The following is a 22,562-nucleotide window of genomic DNA, read 5'->3' as shown; positions in this document are numbered from 1 at the left end:
AGCAGGTAATCTCGACCATCAACTCACGGACCACCCATCAAAAGGGACTCAAATGCCGGGAAAAGTAATATAATTTGTAACCAATAAAAGCTGACGCCTTTGTTATAATGTATAAAGAGTGTAAAGCTTTGAAGACCGGCACTCCAGCCTTTTGCAGGTTACCACTCCGCTCCCTGCTTTGCTCAATCTGGAATGAAGGGACAGCACCACCTCGGCCCGGTGTGCGAACTGGGGCTGTGCAGCGGGGAACGGGCCGTGTTCGGGACAATCCCACGGCAGCATCACCCTACCATGGCCTCAATCCACCACCACATCACCCCCGAGCTCTGCCCGGCCCCTCCAAGCGAGGGATGCAGCTCTCGTCCCGCTCCCTGCCCCCTGAGCACTCATTAACCGCGGTGCCGCCGCTCGACGGGGCCGGGCCGGCGGCTCCTGCCCCGGGAGGGAGGCCGGGCCAGCAGAGCCGCCTCCTTCCCGCTCCCTGCCCCGGCTCCCGGCTGAGGGCCAGTGCCGTGCCGTGCCATGGCCGCTCCCTGCTACCTGGGCTGGGATTTCAGCACGCAGCAGGTACCGCGCCACCTCCCCCGCGTCTCCCCTCCCTCGGCCGGCGGCGGGGCCGGGGCTGGGGCTGCCCTTCCCCTTCCCTTCCCCTTCCCTTCCCCTTCCCTTCCCTTCCCTTCCCTTCCCTTCCCTTCCCGCTGCGGGGCTGCGCTGCCCGGTTCGGCTCCGAACGCGGGCCGGGGCTGCCCCGGAGGGATGAGCAGGGGATGGCGCCGCCGCCGCCGCTGCGGAGCCCGATCGCGGCCAGGCCTTCCCTCTCTCGCCGCTTCCGTCCCCTCCCCGCGCCTTCCGTCCCCGCTCTCCTCCTTCCCCGGGCGGGTTGGGTTTCCCGGGCGGGGCTGCTCGCGGTTCCCGGGCCCGGCCGGGGCTGCGGGGAGCGGAGCGGGGCGGTGCTCCCGGCCCGGTTCTCCCTGCCCCGGTTCTCCCTGCCCGGTTCTCCTTGCCCCGGGCTCGCAGCCGCTGCAGCCCCACACGGGCGGTGCCAAATTATTCACGGAATTACACAATCCTTAAGGCTGGATTGTCCAGAGAGGTTGTGGAGTCTCCGTTACTGGAGTCAGTCAATAGATGTCTACTCAGAATCCTCCTAAAGCAGGGAGGTTGGACCGAATGATCCACTATGGTTCCTCCAACCTGACCCATTCTGTGAGTCTGTGGGAGGGACCTCTAGAGATCATCCAGTTCAGACCTCCTGCCAAGGCAGGGTGACCTGGGCGCAGGAATATGTCCAGGTGGGTTTGAAATGTCTCCAGAGAGGGAGACTCCGTGTCCTCCCTGAGCATCCTGTTCCAGTGCTCTGCCAGAGTCAGTGTAACAAAGTTCTTCCTCATTTCGAAGCAGAACTTCCTGTGCTTTATCTTATGGCTGTAATAATTCTGAGTGATTTCTGTGTTTTAAGATGTCTGTGGCCTGCACACAGTGGATGTACCTGGTTGTTCTCATATCCCCTTCACCTTCATCCCTTTCCATTTGCCCCATCTGAAGCAGTGGGTTATATATCTAAATGTGCCTTGCTTCCCCATCCTGCTAAGGATGGGTTAAATCCTGGAGAACTGTGGTCATTCTTTATATGCAGGCTGCATATAGACCCCTCTGCCTGCTGCTGTAGGAGCTGGGATTTGCACCCAAACCCAGATTCCCAGTGTCTTTGTGTGAATCAAAACTGAACCTGGATGCTCAGGTTTCTGCTTGAAATCCTGATTTGTCAGAACAACCAGGTACTGCTGCCCTGTGAATAGAAACTCTGCCCAAGTTGTGCAGAGACCTGAACATGTTAAAAATAGGTGTTCAAGCATAAATCACCATTATGGTTGTGCTGAAGTTTGGGAGCTTGAAAAGACACATCCAGGTTAGGTTGATCAAGTGTTTTTATGGGGACATGCTGCAAGCAGAGAGCCAATTAAGCTGCAGTGGGTCAGAGCCATTTTTAAGCTAGTGCAGGTTGGTAATGAGTTGTGCCAGGACATGGATAATGGCTCTACAGTGCTGTGGTAAAAATGGGGTTGGCCTTGTTATTTGAATGCAGCTCCTTGAGATGACAGAATTGTAGGTTCTTTTTTTAATCAGTTCCTTTAGCAGCAGCTTGCACTCTCGCCCTGGTTGGAATAGGCACAGAATGTGAGCTGCTTCTTGCTTTTCTTCTCAGCTCTTACTGTCTTTCTGCAGAACTAGCTGAACTTAAGTGAAGATAGATGAGGAAAGGCTGTAGTACCCTTCTAATTCGTGCTTACAAGAAGGCTCAGCTTTGTGGAGTTGGGGATGTTGCTTTCTGTGGCATTAGCTCAAAATACACTTGTATAATGCCCTCTGAGCTTTTCCAAATGGGCAGAATTTAATTTGCTCACCATCTGGGGAGCAGGAAAGGTGTTCAAGGTAGTCTAAAGGGTCTGTGAGGTTCCTTGGCAAGATAAGGCAAAAAAAAGGAGGTGACAAAAAAAGAAGGTGTATGACATCTTTAATCTAAGATACTGTATTCTTTGGAGGAATTGGAAAAAACTGGCTACTGTGATGCAAGCTCTGAGCCTGGTAACATGTTTGCCATTCTTTAACACATGCCTGTAGCCTGATCTTGTGCGTTACAGGAGAAAGAAAATACAAACAAACAAACCCACATGTTGCTGAATAGGTAACATTCTGGAAATTCACATAACTTGTTTAATGTAACATTATGCCCTACTTTCAGTGAGTTGTATGGATTGGGGTGATTTTTTTTTTTTTTGTTCATTTTGTCTGTGGGAATTAAATTATTTTAAATGAGCCATCAGTGCTATTCAATTATTGCTAGATTTTGTTAACTTCCTGTTTTATATCTTCCAGTTGAAAGTCATTGCTATTGATGAACAGCTGAGGGTCATTTATGAGGATAATGTTCATTTTGATAAGGACCTTCCGGAATTTAAGTAAGGCTTTTTATATTTTATATTTTACTTGGATAATGTAATTTAAAGCTTTGGAGATTGGGGTGGGGGAACTGTTGCCCTTTTTGGTCTCACTGATATTTATGGAGGCATAGAAAAAGTCATGGCATGTTCATGTTTCCCACTCTGCAAGGGTAGTATATGCTCTTGCCTTCCTTGAATAAATGTAAATGTAACAAGAGCACCCAACAGGAGATAAATTAGAAAATATACTCCAAAATATTACATATAAATAGATCATTCTTTTTCTTTTGGAACTTCAGGCTTGTGGACATGACTGGGTGGGATGCTCTCAGAACAGCATGTAAATTGCATGAGGGGAACATCTAAAAGACATTTGGAGATAAATTCAGTTGTTGAGATGTGGGATGACAGTATTTGCTTACTTAAATGATAGACTAGAATTGACAAATGTCATCCTCCAGTCACAAGTTTCAATAAAACACACTTATTTACTTGGTGAATTGAACTTCATCTTTGAGGTTCAAGTCACTAATTGTGACAGAAATAATTATGAATCACATGTAGTCAATGAGCAATATCAGCAATGGATTCTATCACAGATCTTTAGGATCAGGGCCTTTCCTAGAAAATCACTTATTGTGCAATTGTGTCAAACATGTCAGCTCCTAAGAGAAGGGTTTTACTTTTTCATGTTTCAAACACTGATCCTTGCTCTTAACATAAAAGCATTGCAAATTCTCTTTGGTCATTATAAACTTGAAGAACTCTACTTGGCAGGGAAAAAAAAATTGCTGAATTTACCAAGAGAAAATCCTGTTTTTCTGTAGGACTCAAGGTGGAGTCTACATCCACAGTGACAGACTGACAGTCACTTCACCAGTGCTTATGTGGGTCAAGGTATGAACAAACTTTATATGGATCAACTTTTTCCTTGCTGTGAAAGTTTTTTGTGAGCAATAGTGGAACCTATCACTCAAATCCAAATAGTCCTTTTGCTTACATTCTCTTTCTTTGAAGTGTTGTTCTGTGTCTTTGGTATGCAAATAGTAATGCTATCAACAAACATAGTAGAAATTGCTAACATTTTGTTGGGTTTTTTGTTTATTTCTTCACTTCCTACTATTATAGCATTCTACGTGTGAGAAATTCCTTCCTGACTTTCCTTCACTTGAAAAAAACCCCTATTTTTTTCCCCCTCATACACAACTGGGACAGTGTCACTTTGCCTTCCTTGAATCTGTGTTTTTGTAGCACCCCTATTACTTAAACTATTTAATTGAGAATACGCTCTGCTTGTCAATTGATGTTGCAGCTGGCAAGTGGTGAAAAGGCAATTTATTCACTGGTTCCCAGTAACTTTGACTGATGTTTATTTTGAAGTACAGCATTTTTAAAAATCTTAAAATAAAGCGTTTCTTACTTCTGTGCAGATTTTGCAATATTTACGTGAAGGCACACAGTTTGGGGTAATTGGGAGTGGGGCTAAGCCTCATCCCCAATGGGTACAGCTGTGAAAAGCAGGTGAGCAGCATTGACAGCAATGAGCCATGGAGAGCTCAGGTGTGCTAATCACAAAGGGAGCAGAGGGCACACAGGTGCAGTGCATCAACATCAGGAATATAAAAGGTTGGGCTGAAGAACCAGAAGGGCAGATGCCTGCAGACTTCTGAGGTGGGAGGATGTTGCTCTGTATGGGCAGACATCTGAAGCCTTCTGGTGTGGTAAGGTGTTGTTGAGTATGAAATTTAAAGCCTTCTGGAATTGTGTGGTGATGCTCTGTGTGTCCTGGCCATCTCAACTGTGACACGGGCATGGTGCTCTGTAAATTTGCCTAACTAGAGGGATTTGAATAGTTAAAATATTAGAAAGGTCACGGAACTGCCAGCTGGTGATCCGCAGTAGCTGACAAGGTTTGGTAAATTTGCTTGCAGTTGGTTTTTTAAACCATAATGAAGAGGCACTGTTGTGATTATTAAATTAATAATATAATGATATAGGTATATATGATGTTTGGAAGTCTTGCAGTGCTCCATTTGTCAAGAGAGTCTGGGAAATGCTGATCTAAATTAAGTGATTTAAAGATAGATTAATTTTTTTTTGCTTTAAACTTCAGGAAAATGTGTCAAGAACAAAATTTGCCTAGGTGCCTGAAGTGCTAAAATCACTTGAATTATCTTTCTGTTAAAGACACTGTGAGTTTGTTGACACTGGGATTACTGGTATTGAGGTTACCTTATATCTTGTAGGATGGGGTGCAGGGAGCACCCTATTAAGATTTCATAGATTTTCAAAAGTAAGAACAGAAAAGATAATCCTGCTTTGTGTCTAGCACTCTTAAAGTGCTTTTTAATGAACTGGAGTTCTTTAATTTTTGCCTCTTATTTGGGATTCAAAGAGTGGATCTTTGTGATTTAGTTTCTTTAAAGATCTTATTTTTCCCCTGTGTGACTCAACTTTTCTTTTATGGACTCTCACTTAATAAATTAATTTATGTAGATTTTTGAAAAGTCCATAGTCATTAACTAATTTTTCATTGTCTGCCAATGAACTCTTATCAGTGATGACATGAATTTACTGTTTAATTCCGGATTGTGAGTATGCATAATTTGATGGCTCGTTACTGTCATTCTTGATTCTGTTTGTTGTTGTAGGCTCTGGATGTGATCTTGGAAAAGATGAAATCTTCAGGCTTTGACTTCTCTCAAGTCAGAGCAATGTCTGGTGCTGGCCAGGTCAGTTTATACAGAAAAGTTCAGTTTTACTGGATTCTTTTATTGAGTAAGAAGTTGATGATAAGATAAATTTAAACAATTATATGGCGGGAGACTGTAATGGCATAAAATAATACCTGAACTTGTAAAAAATAACATCTAAACGTCTACATAAGCATCCACAGACATTCCTGAGGGGAGCTGGACACCTGAAGCACACAGAGCAGTCACTAGAAGATGGTGGGAGTGGAGGATGAGGTTTGCAGTGTAATTGTTTAGATCAGCATAGTGCAGAGCTGCTTGGCTTCATGTTGTTTTAATTCTTTGTTAATTTTGTATTTCAGCAGATCCAGGTGCTTGTGGAAAATGGGGTAGGAAAACCAGCAAGGAGCACAGTTTGCTAAAAGCACAGCGATATCCCACTGAGCAATTTTTTGTTGGCATGGACAGGGATCTGCACAGAAACAACAAAACCCAAATGATGCAGAAATGACAGACGTGGTTCCATGATTTAGCCTGTAGAGCATAATGCCTTTTTTTTTTTAATTTATGGAACCCACCCTGACATTTAGTCAGTTAGCCAGTCTCCTCCTAGCTCTCCAGTGAATCAAGAGAGGCTTTTACAACTTTCACAGATGATATTCAGGGTGAGGACAGCACCAAAGCAACAGCTAATTCTGACATGTGAGGTTTAGGTTATTCATCTTGATGTATCTGGGACTATTTAATCAAAACCCTTGCTTTCATCTCCATGTTTTATTGATTGCAGTTGAAAGTCTGAGCGAAGTGTCTGAAAATCAGAGCTGGTATCAAGGCTCTGTTATGAATTCTTCAGTGGAGCACGAGTTGGAGACTACCAAGCAACCACACCTTACTCAAGTGAATAAAGAATGTGCATTTCCAGACTGCCCATATTCCCTTTATTTTGCCCCCTCCAGCAAGAGTGACAGGCTTGATGGATCAGGGGGCTCTGCTGAAATAGCACAGAAATAAATTTTGGCTGTGGAGCCCTGGCTACAGCTCAAAGAGCCCCCCAAAAAGTATCGAATGCCATTAGCAATACATTAATTATCCCCACTAGAAAATTCTGTGATTCAAAATAATATTCTGATTTAGTGTCTGCTTTGCTCAGTCTTAAATAAGAGATTTTTTTTTTTTTGTGAGGCCTTTGATTTGAAGTAGGCCGCTTTTTGGTCCTGGTTTGGGGAGAGCTCTTTTGTTCCTCAGAATGTAAGATCAGGACTTTGATGCTTGGGAGGGCATTTCCAGCTCCTGTTTCTGTGTTTCCTACAGCAACATGGGAGTGTGTACTGGAAAAAAGGAAGCATCCAGATTTTAAAGAATGCATCACCTGAACAGCCTTTGCACCAATCACTAAAGGTAAGGTGCACAAAAGCTCTGGAGGGAGGGCTGCACTGTCCTTTTTCTGATCCTTACACACTGCTTTTCTTCCTCTTTTTTGGCTGCAAGCCCCTGCAGCATAAATGAAATGTAGTAGTTATTCCTTCAGTTGCAGGACTTTTGACACTTCATTTTCTCCTGAATTGACAGTATGCTCCGCTTTAAAAGCTTACAGGTGCCAGTGGGTGTCCCAGAATCTTTCTGTGTCACAGTAACAGCCTCTTTGTTCTTCTAGAATATGTAGTATTTTTGGAAACAATCTGTAAATATCTTACGTTTTTAATATATTTATATTTACAAAAAATTGTGGCAAAAAGGACTGCTGTACCTGAGTTTCCTTGCAGGATTTCATAAGAAAATAGATCTATTTAAGAAAGACCATTTTACACTTGCCTCTGAAAGGATAGAAGTGTAATGTTGTGTGGGCTTAAAATCCTAACCAAGTACCTTGTTGACCTCAACGTTTTATGTGTGTGATTGGTGCGCTTTGAACACAGACTTGACAAGCTTTTATTTAAAAAGAAAAATTGGGAGGACTCAGCTTTTCTCTGGAAGGCCCTTCTTCCCTTACTTCGGTGTCAGAAAGGGCAGATATATGTTGAAAGGGAGACATTTTGTGTTAAATGTGCTAAATCATTAGTTTTGTAACTGTCATCTGTGCAAAACTCATGAAAATGGCATCAAAATCCTGGAATAAATGGTGTATTAAGCCTCAGTTGTATTTCCAGGTGGTTGTGCCATGCATTAAGGAGAAATGTGTTGTTAGAGCTGTGGGAGGATAATCTGATGGTTTGTGGAAGGGTTCTAAAAGGGGCTGGGGTTTTGGCTGCCAGAGGATGTGAGAGGTGACAGCAGAAAGAGAATGTTGCTTCCCTCTGAAGCCAAGTTTGGGTTGAACTTTTCATCCCTGGCCAGCATGGTACCCAATATCAGCTTTCTGTAATTGCTGAGAGAAAGGCAGGAGGCACGTCAGAGAGCTGAGCTGTGAGCTGATACCCATGGCTGCTGTATTTCATTACTCTAGCAGGGAATTCAGAGATCAGACTTGCTAATAGAGGGTGTTGTTGATTACAGGGCTGTTTTTCAGTCAGTGACAGCCCCATCTGGATGGATTCCAGCACAGCCTCCCAGTGCAGAGCCCTGGAGAAAGCCCTGGGGGGAGCCCAGCACCTGGCCAGGGTCACTGGCTCCAGGGCCTACGAGGTAAGGAATGGATGGGGGGGGGAATTCCCAGCAGAATCCTGTGCTGGAAACAATTCTGTCAGCCCAGGGAGCTGCAGCAGCTAACCATCAGCCATTACCTAGCAAAGACAGAGCTTCTGAAGGAACTCCAACCATACTGTGCTTTGCAATAGTCTCACACAGGGAGATACAGAAATTTCACAGTGAAATGAACCAAACACTGGAAATTCTGCTGCAGGAGGCAGTTGGAGCATTTGGCCAGTGGCTCCCAAATGCAGTGTTGGGTGGCCATGCTTAAATTCTCAGGGCCTGCTTGTCCCCTGGCAGCATCTTGTGTGGCCACATTTCTACTGGAATGCAAACCCAGTTTGTGTTACACTTTTGTTTAGGGTGAATCCTTCCACCTATTTGTGAATCATGCTCTAGGTTACTCCTGCAATTAAAGGATTGGCCTTTTAATATTGCCTGGAGGCTGACAAGCAGCTGTTGACCTAAGAGAAATGTTTCAGAGGCTTGGGGCACTGTCAGAGATTCACTGTCACTTGTCTCCTCTCCCTGAGTCTTCCCTCCTTGTAACTGTGACAATTGTGACAATGAGTTCTGGAGTGGGAGCAGGGCTGCCCTGCAGGCACCTCAGCCCTTGATTAATCAGAATAAGGCTTCAACCTCCCAAACTGATGTTTCTGTTTCTGAATCATCATTATGGCTGATGTTGAAATCAGACTTTGCATACCACTAACATTATTTTTCACTTGTTAAATGTTAAGGTTTCAGTGTTATAAGGTTTTTTGATTGTCTGACACAATACATGGATGAAAAATAAATACTCTTAAAGCTGTTTTTAGCCTGTGCTGGAGTTTCTGCTTTGAGTATGAAACTTCCTGCTTTAATTTCAATTCACCTGCCTCACAGGCAGGTACATAGATTGTGTAGCTTAAACCTTTTCAGGGATTTGAAGGCAGCATTTGAATTGTGCTGGTTCCTCTGCACAGAATAAGTGTGATTCATTCCATTGAACTGTCATTTCTGAAATGTAAATTATGGATAGTAATGCTTTTCCACATGCCTTTTTTTCAAAAGGTGAACAAAATTCTCATAATGAGACTATGTGTTATACCCTGTTTAGTGCAGATTGCCTGCTGTGCACTGACTTTCATCATGCATCAGGCAAATTAAATATCCGAAGTGCAATGTTCTGAACTCATTACGCAGAGTTAATGATTATTGACTCCATTTAGGGTTTGTGTTTCTAAGCATTTGCATTTCTTTCTCAGCGTTTTACAGGAAACCAGATAGCAAAGATTTACAGCCAGAATCCTGAGGTCTACAAGCAAACTGAGGTTGGCTTAACTTCAATTCCCTTATTGGAAAACATGGTTGAAAGTCTCTTTAGATTTATTTTTGTGGAGATGTTTTTACAGACCTTTTTGTTAAAGATTATTCTGATTCTTGTGTTTGAATTAAAGATGAACATAGAATTTAAAAAAATTCTGTTAAATTATTAGTGATTAGACAGATAAAAATCTGACATTGGTTCTACTTTGAGTGTTATGCTACTCAAGCTGGTGAATTGCACTTCAAACTGAAGTTGTTGGGGGAGGAGAACCTCAGACCACTCCTATGAGGTTGGTGCCAGAAGGAGATCCCAGAGCCTGGAGAGGGATGGCAGGTGAGCAGGAGAGAACCTGGAGGGCAGCAGCAGCCAGCAAAGGCACCTTCATGGGTGGAACAGATGAAATGTCTGAGCAAACACACATGGCATGGAGAATAAACAGCAGTTAGGGGGTTCTGATCCTTTTAGCATCATAGGGATGCTTCCCAGAGTGTTGTAATGGAAGGATACAGGCTCTCCTAAGCTGGTTCATAGTCAAGGATCATCTCCTCCAAGCTCTGAAGTGATGCATCCCAGCTGAGATTAAGTCAGGCAAAAACATCAGGGGTGCTGTGTGGATGAACAAATTGCCCCTGGACAAACTCAGACACAAGAAGCCTACAGAAGGTGGAAATAAAAGCAGTAGCCTGGTAGGAATACAGAGAGGTTCTTTGAGCAGTTAGGAGTCAGGTCAGGGAAGCAAAAACCCTGACAAAATTAAGTCTGGTCAGGGATATCAAGGGCAATGAGAAAAGCATTTTTAGGTATGTTGGTGTTAAAAAGATTTTTGAGAAATGCAGGCCCTCTCCAAAGGAAATGGGAGACCTGGTTATCCAGGCTGTGGAGAAGGCCAGGTGCTCAAGGACTTTCTGGACTGGCCAGAGCTCCAGCCACATCACCTGAGCCACAGCAGGCAAAGGCAGGGACTGGGATGATGAAAACCACCCAGTGTAGGAGAAGATTGAGTTCAAGACCATCTAAGGAACCTGAAGTTGCACAAGGACCTGGTGAAATACTTCCATAGGTCCTGGGGGAACTGGTGGTTGAAGTGGCTAAGCCACTATCCATTGTATTTGAGAAGTTGTGGTAGTCTGGTGAAGTTCCCACTCACTGGAAAAGGAGAAACATAGATACCATGTTTTTATAAAGGGGAGTAGGAAGACCTGATTTTCCATTACTTCAGTTCTTCTTAATAGCATTATTTTTATTGGTGAGTTTATTGTTTTAAATCTCACCCTTGTAAGAAGCAGTTCATTTCATGAGAAAGTGAATTGCAAGTTGACTCTATTTGGTTGCAGAATGATAAATTTTTTTTTTTTTTTCCCCTTCTTTTCTTTTACGTTCTCATTGTAACTAGAAAGGTATGAGATGAAACAACACTGATACATTCTGGTCATAAGCTTAAGACTAAATTTAGAGAAAGATATGTTACTGGGGGGAAGTGGGACTGAGAACTCGCTAAACCAATTTCAGACTTTGAGGGCTGTTTGAACTGATGGCAACTTGTAGCAATAAAACCTATGCAAAATGCATTCAAGCACAAAACATCTCTCTGCCAGAGCTGCTCTTGGGGCCCCTCAAGGAGCACTTAACAGCTTGGCAGTCTCAATGACATGTGGAAGGTGGATGTTTTTGCTTCTGTAGGTCAGCTTGCTAAACTGGCTGGCTGATTCACAGTTTAACTTCATCCTTTTTTCCTTCCATTTCAGGCAGCTAGTGCCCACTGGGGCACCACAGAAGGTAGGCCTTTGTTACCTGAGCACAATGTGATGTATTCTTGGGGAGAGATGCACCGAGAGCAAGTGCATCATTAAATTTCCTGGCCATTACAACCACCTCTTAGATCGCTGCTTCACAGCATTCAAGGGCAGCCTGTAGCCAGTGCTTTTGTGATCATTAATAAAAACCTGTCACTTCTGGCTCGCTCCACCTGTGGAGGTTTGATTCTGTTTAGTTATTGGGTGACAAGCATATTTCTTCTGAGTGAGTCACAGCACAGAATGAGGGATTTGTCTGCTTTTGTGCCAGCTCCTTGGCATCAGGCAGTGCCTGATCATGCCGAAAGCCTGGTGGTGGCTGGTTAACCTGGTAGCTCACACTGCAGATGTGAAGAGGAGGAAGGTTCACGGTGGATCTGTGTCCTAGGGGGCATTTTTTGGCAGCCCTACAGCTGGATGTCATGCAGCTGGAGCATGCCCTGAGGCAGAGCTGCAGGCAGGAACTCAGTTCAAAGCTGTTTATTATAGTTTATTGTAGAGTAACTCCAGGGAGGTCCAGGGGCTCAGCTGGAAGGAAGGCAAAGGGTCACAAAGAGATGCTAAAGGTGCTCCAAGAGCTTCTAAAAGGTTCCAGACCTGTGCTGTGGGTGGGGCAGAGCAGGGTTCTGAGCATTTCCCCTGTCATCGACATGCAGGTGGCTTTGTGGTGGTTTTTTTTTGGTTTCTTTTTTTTTTGGTGGGTGTGTGTGTTTTTTTCCTTAGAAACTGTTTTTCTTAGAAAATGAGGTTCTGTAATAGACTGAAGTGGTGGATTCATGCTAACACAGTATGATAACATACCAGGTGTGTTTTGCATGTTTCAGAAGGCAGAGCTATTAACAGCTTTTATCATGGGGTTACTTGTAGATTGCTATGTGCTCTATTCCTGTGATGGTCAGAACTGAATAATCCTTCTAGGTGTATTTTTGTGTGCTTTCTGGGCCTAACTTTAAACATTCATTAACATTTGCTGCTTCAAATTATTTAATTTGCCTTCTGCTTTATTTGAAGTGATTACTGATATGACTCACTACTTCTCACTGTTCTTGGTTTTTTTTGCAGAGAATCTCTTTGGTCAGTAGCTTTGCAGCTTCTCTTTTCCTAGGAACTTATGCACCCATTGATTACAGTGATGGTAAGTGTGGGCTTTTTTCATAGTAACAGTTTAATAAGGAAATTTTCCTTCCTATCTCCACATTACATAGTTGGGGGACAAGGTGTCTGGTATTTGTTTTCAATCTTTAAATTTTAATGACAAGTATATTAGATTTTAAGCCAAGTTACTTCTTTCAGTTTGATGTTTGCTATGCTCATCTCTCCCCATCATACTGATTCCCACTTCTATCTAATGGATCCACAGAAAAGATTCTTAAATGTAATTATAGCTTTTTTCATTATTTTGTGATGTATAAAGGAGTTGTAAGATTTTCTAGAGACATCAGAAAGCTGTGGAATCTTAAACAAAACTTCAGAGTTCTGATATTTGTTCTTTAGTTTTGCTGGTTTAGCTCAGAGATGCACAGGATGAATATGATGTATATTGTGATGATTTCTTCCCCACTTAACTGGAGTTTGGATCTACAACAGAAGTATATTTTCAAAATGAACCAGGGAAAAAACCCCATAAATGAAGCAAAATGCACTAAATTCAGTTAAAAAAAATCTTCTGTATCTCTCCATTCATCATAGCAAAGACAAATAAGTGACAAGTCTATCTCTCTTTTCTGTTGTGTGTTATCTTGGTTGTCCAGCTTTTAAATGGCCATTTAAAATAGCAATTACAAAGGAAAGCATTTTCCTGGGAGCTCTGCTGTTATTTCTAAAAAAATTTCTGATTTCTGCTCTGAAACTAAGAAGATATATTTCAGAGCTGAAAGGTTGGATAACAAGGGTCTCCATGGATTTTTTGCCTTATTGAGACATGGTTGACACCCCTGTGTTAAGACCAAGTCATTTTTCCTCCTTTGTTATTCCATCAAATCTTGCAGGAAAAGACAAGACACCTCAATTTTAGCTAATGGACAACTTACTTGCTACCAGAGCTTCCAGTTATACTTGAGACCTCAGAAATGGCAAGGCAATCCATGCTTGTTTCACACCACTTGTGAGATTATGATGTCTGTTTTCTGGTCCTGTCCTTTTAGTCAAGTATTCCACAGCTGAATTTTATTTTTTGTGTATTATTGGCAACAATAACTCCTTGGAGATTTTCACTTTTCTCCTCAACAGGTCCAAATACTGAGCACTTGGGCTGCTCAGCCACCTACTGGATTTCAAAGAGAGATAGTGATAGCTTTAGCTGCTTTTTCTGATAAAGAAACATATTGGTTTTATATTTTTCAATGAGAGTGCAGTGTTAATTTTGATTTGAATGTTTAAAATTATAAACATTAAAAATATCTCCTGTTTTGGTTTGGTTTTTTTATTTTTTGGTAATGTTACTTTACCTTTTCTGCTTGGAAGCAAGTGGAGGAAAGCCATGCTTCTCCAATTTCAGAACATGAAAAATTGTTGCAAAACAAAATATTTTAAAGTAAAGAAAATTTAAATTTCCTTAATTGGAACATTTCCTTAGAAAATGAGTCACATTTTTCAAACATCTGCAGGAGAGCATGTTCTGTTACACCTGTGGGTATTTACAGAACCTGAAGAAATGTTTTGTGCTGTTCAGAGCATGTAAGATTATTAAATCTTTATGTGAAAAAAGATAAGAGAACTAAGCAGGATGTTACAAAAGATTTTTTGGCATTGTAATCTGTATTTTTCCTCATTCATTCCTTTCTTCTGTTAATATAATGAGAGAGAGTTCTAATTCCAGTAATAAAATATAATGGATGCAGTAGTTATTTGGATGCAGCAGAAAAAGTTGTTTTCTTGTCACTTACAATTTCTTGCAATTCACTTGATCTTTTACTTAGCACCTGTGTATTGTAGTTTAAAATGTATCTCTCAAAATAATATTCAGATAATAGACCTATTCTTCATTTCTGTAGGTTTAACTTCAGGTCATATCATCTTTAAAAGACCCTGTCAAATTGTTTAGCTCTACACAATAACTTATCTCCAAATTGGCAGGTTATTGTGGGAAATGTGCTATTCAGTTTCAGAGTTTTTTCGTTCTCTTCTTAAAGGTCCAATCTTTTAAGGTTCAAATCACTTGAGAATGGTTAAGCAACCTGAGTGATTGATTTAAAAAAAATGAAATTACCTTCTAGTGGAATGAATGATTTTTATTTCTATTGTGCAGATGTTAAAAGTAAGATACATCTGGGACCTAAAAGTTGAACACTTGGAGCATTGCTTCTTTTAGAAGACACCTTCAGGAACAGCAATTCAGCTCTTGACCTAGAGAAACTTTATCTTTTGAAATGCTTTTCTAAGAGCTTTAGGCAAATTGTAGCTTAGCATATTTGTGTTTTGTTGTTCTACCAAAAAAGGACGTGTTGGACTGAAGCTTTTCCAAAGGGGTGTGTTGGGCTGAATTTCCTCCTCCTGTAGCTTGTGGTGTCAGCAGTTACACTTGTCATGGCTTTAGCTCTCTGAAAAGGCAACCCAGAGGGCTGTAATGCAGAAACAGATGCACTTAACTGCTTATAAATGTATGCAAATATTGATCTTCACTTTGTGGATTTATAAAACCAGTTAGTCTGCATGGCTGGGTCACTGTAATGGAAGTGTTTGTGTTCTCCCCTTTCCCCCCAAGTGCTCAAGCACTTCTGTATTTGTAGTAAATATTAACAAGTCCTGCTTGTGCTCCTGGTGGTTCTGTGCTAGAAGTCAGTGATGTTTGCAGTGAAATATGGAAATTTATTATTCCATGTTTTGATCCTTCCCTCAGCTCTTACTGTGCCATGGCCTTGGCTGTTGGCCTTCACTGCTGATGGGGTGATGGGTCAGGGCTGCCTTTGGTTTTTGCTTGTTTTCTCCCCTTTCCTTCTTAAATTATTACTGATTTTGTATGTTAAACTTTGTGATGTTTAACAAGAGCAGAGGTGCTAGAGGTAGGAACTCACTGTGAATCACTCCTTGTATAATCAGAGGAGCATGCAGCTCTTTTTATTTTCCACAGAGACTCCCATGCCTACAGCTGGATGGGATAAATCCAGCCCAACAGATGAATAGTTCTTCTAAAACAGTTGTTTCACATTTTAAAAATAAATTTCTGAGTTTGGGGTAAATTCTCTCACCTCTCTCTTCTCAGGGCACATGAAAGTCTTTGTGCCGCTGCATCTACCAGTCAATAAACTGAATGGTTGTTTCTGTATAACATTCAGTTATAAAGATTAGAGGCTTTTCTGGTTTATGCAGGAAAAATTGAAGGCTACTCTGATGTCTTGTAAAATTGCATTGGAGGATTCTGGTGAAATGTTTCTCCAGGTTTGTGGGCTGTGGACAAAGAAGGACTAAAAAAACCAAACAAAACCTGCACAAAACAAGAGCTAATCTTTCTGTAGAAATACCCTATTTATTTAAAGATTCTGTTCCTCACTGCTTTAGTTTAGTGAGGAGGTTTTTGGCCTTTTAAATCATGGACTCTTCCAGGAAAACTTATAAATTTGTATATTTCCTTGTGGAAAGTCCTGTTATGCCTGAGAGCATGGAACATGTGGCTGCTCACACCCTCTGCCTCTGAAAAGTGCAGGTGGTGACTCTGGGCTCAGTTTACCTTGTCAGGACTCAGTTTACCCTGGGAAGGAGGGGATGGATGGATTTAAGAGTGGTCTGTCATAGAGACATCAGATATGCTGGATTAAATCTTGCCATCTTTTCGAAGTGTGTGATTTTGATGGCAGAAAAGGGATCCTTTGCCCTTTGGGACGGTTGTTGCACTTTGTGCTCTGTCAAATTCCTGCTGTTTCAACATAGGCCAAATGTTTTCAATAATAAATTGAATTGATTGATTTGGATAAAATGAATTCTATTTTTATGTCATTAAGTATAACCCAAATATGCTGCTGTTTGGCTTGGGTTATTCCAGTGTCTCAGCTCAAGTGTGCAGCACTTTCTGTTTACAACACCGTGTGGAGCACTAGGTCCAGACAACACTGGGGGTGCTTAGGATTGTACTGATAAATATAAAGTTTGTCTTTAAATGATGTTAAACCCATTTTTAAGTCTGTATGAAAAAGTGTGCTGGGAGTTGATAGGGTGGGCTTACCTGTGCTTGTGTAAGCAGCAGCAGAGTGTGTGTGGAGTGTGTTGAAGGCTCTTTCTCAGAGCAGAAGCACTGCTGGAGCCTTGTGATGTGCTGCCTGAGATGGGGCTTGAATCCTTTTCTTCCTCTGCATCCCAGCACTGCAAGCAAAGTCTTGTTCCACAGGCACTGCATGTGGCATCAGCTTCACCATCTTTATGATTTGAAAAGCTTAAAAATGTATTGAACAGAAGGAAATATCAGGCTTTCCGCTGTGCTCAACTGAGGATGTGGCTGCATTTCTGAGATAAATAAATGGAGGGCTAAGCAGTCTTTAGAATGATTGGTATTAATTGGTATTAATCTAGAATAAGAGTATTGATTGGATTGGTATTAATCTAGAATAAGACTACTCTATCCCTGAGCAGCACTAACCAGAAATACACATTTTCATGTCTAATGAGATGTTCAGTTAAAGGCATCTTAGAATCATAAGCCAGGGGTGTGGAGTGCTCAGTATGTTATATGGATTTGGCCACTAACCAACTTCAATTAACTTTTAAACCAGCAATAAAACAGTGAGAAAAGAGCAATGAGAAGCCAAACCAAAACTGTAAAGGCCTTTCCCAGATCTAATGATAGTTCTGGTGAGAAAACAGGTGACCAAATCAGTTATTTAGATTTTTTTTTTGCATCCTGTAAATAATTTCACAGAATCTGGCCTTAAGAGGTTTGCACACTTGCAGGTGTTGCAGATTTCATTGGGCTACTCAGCATGCCTGAAAATCATGGCTTTGGTATTCAAAGCTGGATACCAAATTATCCTCAAAATTAGAGGCTTTATTTGAGAAATTGGAAAGGGAAATGTTGAGATGGAGGAGGATTAGTCAGTGTGGATTTAGATGCATATAGGATACTCTGCTCAAAGGCAGGATTTGTGTAAAACCATCCCACTGAGGGGGGAATTTCTTCACTTTTAGGTCTCTGCTGAGCACAACACATCTCCAAGGGACATTGCTCCATCAGTTTTAGTTACTTGTATGAAGTCCTTGTCTAAGGTGGAAGATTTGGGGAGGCATTGATATTCCTGTCTTTAATCATAATTTGTGAATGACTGAATTGCCTAGTGCCTTGTACATCAGAGAAGCATTTTCTGCTACTTTTACAGGTGAAAGCCCTCCAGAGACTAAATTATCAGTACCCTTTATTCTTAGAAGGGCTGAAACCATTCTCTTTAAATGGAAACATACATCTGTGACGGTGTTCACAGGGGTTCTTGGATGAGGGAAGAGATGAGGATCTGAGTCCATGTTCAGAAGGCTTTATTTATTATTTTATGATATATATTACATTAAAACTATACTAAAAGAATAGAAGAAAAGGTTTCATCAGAAGGCTGGCTAAGAATGATAACTAAACCTTCTGTCTTGGACAGAGAGAGAGTCCAAGCCAGCTGACTGTGATTGGCCATTAATTAGAAACAACTCTATGAAACCAATCACAGATGCACCTGTTGCATTCCACAGCAGCAGATAACCATTGTTTACATTTTGTTCCTGAGTCCTCTCAGCTTCTCAGGAGAAAAAATCCTAAGGAAAGGATTTTTCATAGAAGTTGTCTGCGACATACGTCTGTAAGCTTTCTGTTGTTGGAATTTTCTGGTCTTTTGCTTAATCCTGTGCACTTCCTCTTTTGATCTGTCTTGTAGGTTCTGGTATGAACTTGCTGCAGATTTGGGAAAAGGCATGGTCAAAGCCCTGCCTTGATGCTTGTGCCCCTGGATTAGAGGAGAGACTGGGATGCCCTGTCCCATCCCACTCAGTCCTGGTATGTCCCTGGCCAGAAGAGCTGTAAGCAACAAGAGGAGCTTTGCTGGGAGTTCTGCTAATGGCACTTGGAGTGCATTTGTGTGTGCAATGCTGCTGCTTTAATATTTCCAGCTGTGTTGTGAAGGTGTAAATCAAATATTTGGGAACTGGGATGCATCATAGCTTTGGTCTCCTTGGATTCCTGCATGCCCTGGGCTGTGTGAGAAGCTTTTTGGTAGATGCTCCAGTGATGAGAATTTTTGGGGTCCTCTCCCACACCCCAGAGCACCTGGTCACTGCAGAGCTGTGCATGGGAGTTTATTGCTGCAGAAACAGAACCCAACATTTGCATTTCTCTACAGAGATCTTGTTTTAAGCTGTTTGTAGAGTTAATGAGGTAATCTTTGTGAATAATTTGGGATATTTAAAGCTCCTGAGTTCGCGTAGCATAATCGTGAAATCAAATCAAGCCTCGCATCTCCTGAGTAAATGAGTTTAGTCTTACTACCCAGCACAAAAGCAGCTATTCTTTAGCTGTGCACATGTGAGGCAGTGGAGATACCCATCACCTGAGCCCTCTGAACTCACTGCTGATCCGTGATGGAGAGCAACATATTAAAAAAATCCTTATAGACCTCCTTGTGTTTTTTTTATGGGTAGTTTTCTTCTGTTTTTTCTCAATGGCTATCAAATGTGGCTTAAAAGTATACAGTTCTTGACCTCTAAAATAATAGGGGTCATATTCCAGCATTTGATGCTGTGATGTATATTAATGTTGTGTTTCCTCTTATGTTTGCATTGAATTTCTAATTTCTAGCTATTAATATTCATGTATATGTGCAAAATAGATAGATGTGTTTATGGTACTTGATGTGAATAACTGAAGAAAGACCCAAAGCTAAAATGCTGCTATTTACTAGCCTACTTTCAAATCTAATCTGAGGGTATTCCTGCAAGGTTCTCAACAACTACAATGAAAAAAGTGCATTAAAAATTTTTGAAATATTCATTTATACCTTAAATGTTCAGAAATTATTCTTGTAGCTGCTCTAGGGTTTTTCAGTTCTGTGTTACAATACATTGTCATACATTGTAAGATTGCATTCCATTTTTTTGAGCTTTTTTTTCTTCTCTTTCTTTCTTTCCTTAGGGGCCTATTTCTCCATATTATAGTCAACGTTATGGGTTTAGCCCAGACTGTAAAATAGTAGCATTTACAGGAGACAATCCAGGTGAGATGATTAACTGTGCGAGATCCAGTGGATATGATTATGTATGTGCTGAAATTCTAAATCTATCTTACTGGTTCTCCTATAAAATGACAGAATATTGTTTTTATCTGTATTAATTCCTTTTTCTAACACCCTTCCATCACTGATTCTTTTGAGATAGAGATGTCTCAGGCTGTGTATGACAAATTAATTGTCTTTTGCCAAGTAATCAGAAGTGAATTCATTTGCCTTTTGATAACTTCAGGTTTTGTTATGAGAAACCATCCCTACTATCAACTGTTAACATTTTAGCTTGGAGAATATGAATTTGAAAATGTATCTTGTATCTTTTCAAGCAAAAAGATGGAGATGGACCTTGTTGGCTTTCTCTAAGAATTAGAGATGTCCTTTTCTCAGACTGATAGATCTCAGTACAAGGGAAGGTGTTAATTCAGGGTCAGTTGTTTGAGTCCTGGAGGCTGTTTCAGTGTAAAGCAAATGTTTCTGTTTCTCCAGACTGTGAAAGTAAAATACTTCCCATATTACAGTACCTTATGCAGGTTTGAATCATGATAGAAGTTCATTATGATATATTTTACATTCTTTTTCTGGGAGTTGGGTAAACTCTGCATTTCCCAAAAGTCCAATTTTTCTTCTAGACCCCCCAAATTCAACATAGTCCAATGAATATGTGATTAATCTGATGAAAGTGGGAATGTTCCTCCTTTAAAGTGTGTTGTTAATCAAGGGTCCACTGCATATAAAACCTGAATACATAAACCATCAGAAAAATCATGCTGTTCTGTACTCTTGTCTTGAGCATTTTGATTTTATCAAAATAAAAATCAGACCCTCACCAAAAATTTTGCCCATATTTTATGGTGGATAGCTCAAGGCCACTGGAAGCATATTTGCTATTTATATTGTACTTTGAGATGGTGTTTGTAATGTGCTATGATGTCTCAGGTAACAGGCTGTAATTAAGTCAAAGAACTACCTTTATACCTGGTATTCTTTTTGCTTTCAGCATCACTGGCAGGGATGAGACTTCAAGAAGGAGACATTGCAGTAAGTCAAAACACTCTCCTGAAAACTGTCCTTGGATGTTTGAAATACCTGAAATGTAAATAGCTGCAGGTTGCCAGTTAAATATACCTGCTAGTGTTGATTTGCTGCTTATTGGATACATGCTTGTTCTATTTCTATCAATCTGTAAGCTGCCTGAAAGATTTTAAGTAAACTCTTGTGACTATTTTTAACTAACACTGCAGACATTAAAACCCAAGTCTCCATCTAGTATGTATTTCACTGCCATGACAGCCTAAGTCAGAGCTAGCTTCAGCACGAATCCAATTGACTTAATGTGTAATTTAAAAACAATTAGTGGCAATAACAAATGGTTTTAATTTAATTTCTGTATTGCTTTCCATGCACATTGTGATAAGGCTTCAATTATTTTTTTTCCCCTGCAGATTAGCCTTGGCACAAGTGACACATTGTTCCTGTGGATCCAAGAGCCAACTCCTGCCTTAGAAGGTCATATTCTCTGCAATCCTGTTGATTCTCAAACATATATGGCCCTTTTATGGTAATATAATTTTTTTTTTTACATCTGGGATCAATAACATATATTTCTTTCTCTGTGTTAGTGCTTTTTATTTCTTTTGTGAGATGATAATGAATAGAACATTCAGCATTCTCTACGGTATATGGCAATCTACTGCTGAAACATTTCCATCAACCTTATAGCATTCCTATTGTTTAATCTGAGGAACTGAAACTGCAGAGTTGTGGAGGATAAATTCTCATGGCAATAAAAAGCTGAAATTATTTCAGTGTATGGATAGAGCCAGGTCTCTGTGTACCTCAGGTAATGCATTTAATGTGCAGGAATAACAAATCTGCTGAGATGGGATGTGAAATGTGGGCAGCCTGACCTGACTGTGGAACTTCTGTGCTCCTCTGGTGGTCCAGAGGGGTCATAATGGAGAAGGTGAAGATTCCCTTTCCAGAGAGGAGCTTAATCAGTGATGGGATGCATTAGGGCTGTGCTTCAGGAAAATATTGAGATCTCAAGAAGCCCAGTGGAGAAAATGATCCTCATGGTAGCTTTTGGCTGCTGTGATCTGGGTGTTGTTTGGCCCTTTGTCAGCCAAGGAGGTTGGACTGGAGCTGTGTTCGCCCTCACTGAATCACTGTGTTCTGGATTAAAATTTCCAATCTAGGTCAAGTATTTGCAAGTAATATGCAGATAAATTTTGTGCCTAAATGCCCTGGATTGTAGTTGCTTGAAACTCAGAACTTCAGCAAAGCTCAAGTCTGCCCTGGAGCTGTAGTGTTGAATCCCACCTGCACAGTAGTAGATGAGCGTTCATGAGGCTGAGTTCAAAACCAAGATGTCAATTGCAAGTTACTGAGTTTTGTTTTGTAATTTCCCAGCAGGTTTTGTTTGTTATGTTTTGTTTTATGTGGGATTTTTTTTGTTTGTTTGCTTTGTTTTTAATTTACATTTGAATTTTTCTTCTACCCAATGTTTTCTTTACTTTTGCTGTGTAAAAGAGCTGTACAAACAACCTGTTCATAATAGGAAATCAGATACTGAGGTATTTTTTTGAATAAATGTTACACTTCTGTTCTTTCACTGCAGCTTAACATGCAGTTTGGTGGTGGCCTTGGCAGTGCTGAGTTAATCCTTCCTGCTCCTTCTGTGTAGTCGTTTCTGAGCTGACCCTGCCCCTTTGGCACCAAGGCCTCTTTATTTCTAGACTATTAGAGTTAATAGGGGACTCTGAGTAGAGAATGAATGCCTGAGCTACCAGACAGGGTATTTGTATAGAAAACTCAAATAGCTTCAGCTGATGCTACAGAGCAAGTTCAATGATTTCCTTGCCGTCATTTTTGATATTTCTGTGCCTCTTCTGCTGAGCTGCTCTGATAACTCTGTGCTGGAGAGGGTTCAAACTGCTTCCCCCTGGATACGAGTCCGGTATTTTGCCAGGAGTGTGATATTCACAAAGAAGGTGACAGCATGAACTGTGCAAAGA

General features: G+C 41.1%; 1 protein-coding gene across 1 annotated transcript in view; it reads left to right on the top strand.

Annotated features, from left to right (window-relative positions):
* Positions 1-402: 402 nt before the first annotated feature.
* XYLB (xylulokinase) overlaps positions 403-22,562 on the top strand; it is an 85,233-nt gene continuing 63,073 nt past the window's right edge. The window contains exons 1-12 of the mRNA XM_054273888.1: positions 403-567; positions 2,878-2,960; positions 3,770-3,839; positions 5,594-5,674; positions 6,947-7,033; positions 8,129-8,257; positions 9,511-9,576; positions 12,428-12,500; positions 18,208-18,326; positions 19,458-19,539; positions 20,546-20,586; positions 20,991-21,106. Of these exons, the coding sequence (XP_054129863.1) occupies positions 523-567; positions 2,878-2,960; positions 3,770-3,839; positions 5,594-5,674; positions 6,947-7,033; positions 8,129-8,257; positions 9,511-9,576; positions 12,428-12,500; positions 18,208-18,326; positions 19,458-19,539; positions 20,546-20,586; positions 20,991-21,106 (992 nt within the window). The 5' untranslated portion in view covers positions 403-522. The remainder of the gene's footprint in view (positions 568-2,877; positions 2,961-3,769; positions 3,840-5,593; positions 5,675-6,946; positions 7,034-8,128; positions 8,258-9,510; positions 9,577-12,427; positions 12,501-18,207; positions 18,327-19,457; positions 19,540-20,545; positions 20,587-20,990; positions 21,107-22,562) is intronic.

This window comes from Melozone crissalis, unplaced genomic scaffold, assembly GCF_028551555.1.
Source record: "Melozone crissalis strain CALT ecotype California unplaced genomic scaffold, PUWL_Pcris_2 ptg000016l_1, whole genome shotgun sequence".
Classification (NCBI taxonomy): domain Eukaryota; kingdom Metazoa; phylum Chordata; class Aves; order Passeriformes; family Passerellidae; genus Melozone; species Melozone crissalis.
This window is presented reverse-complemented; position numbering and strand designations above follow the sequence as displayed.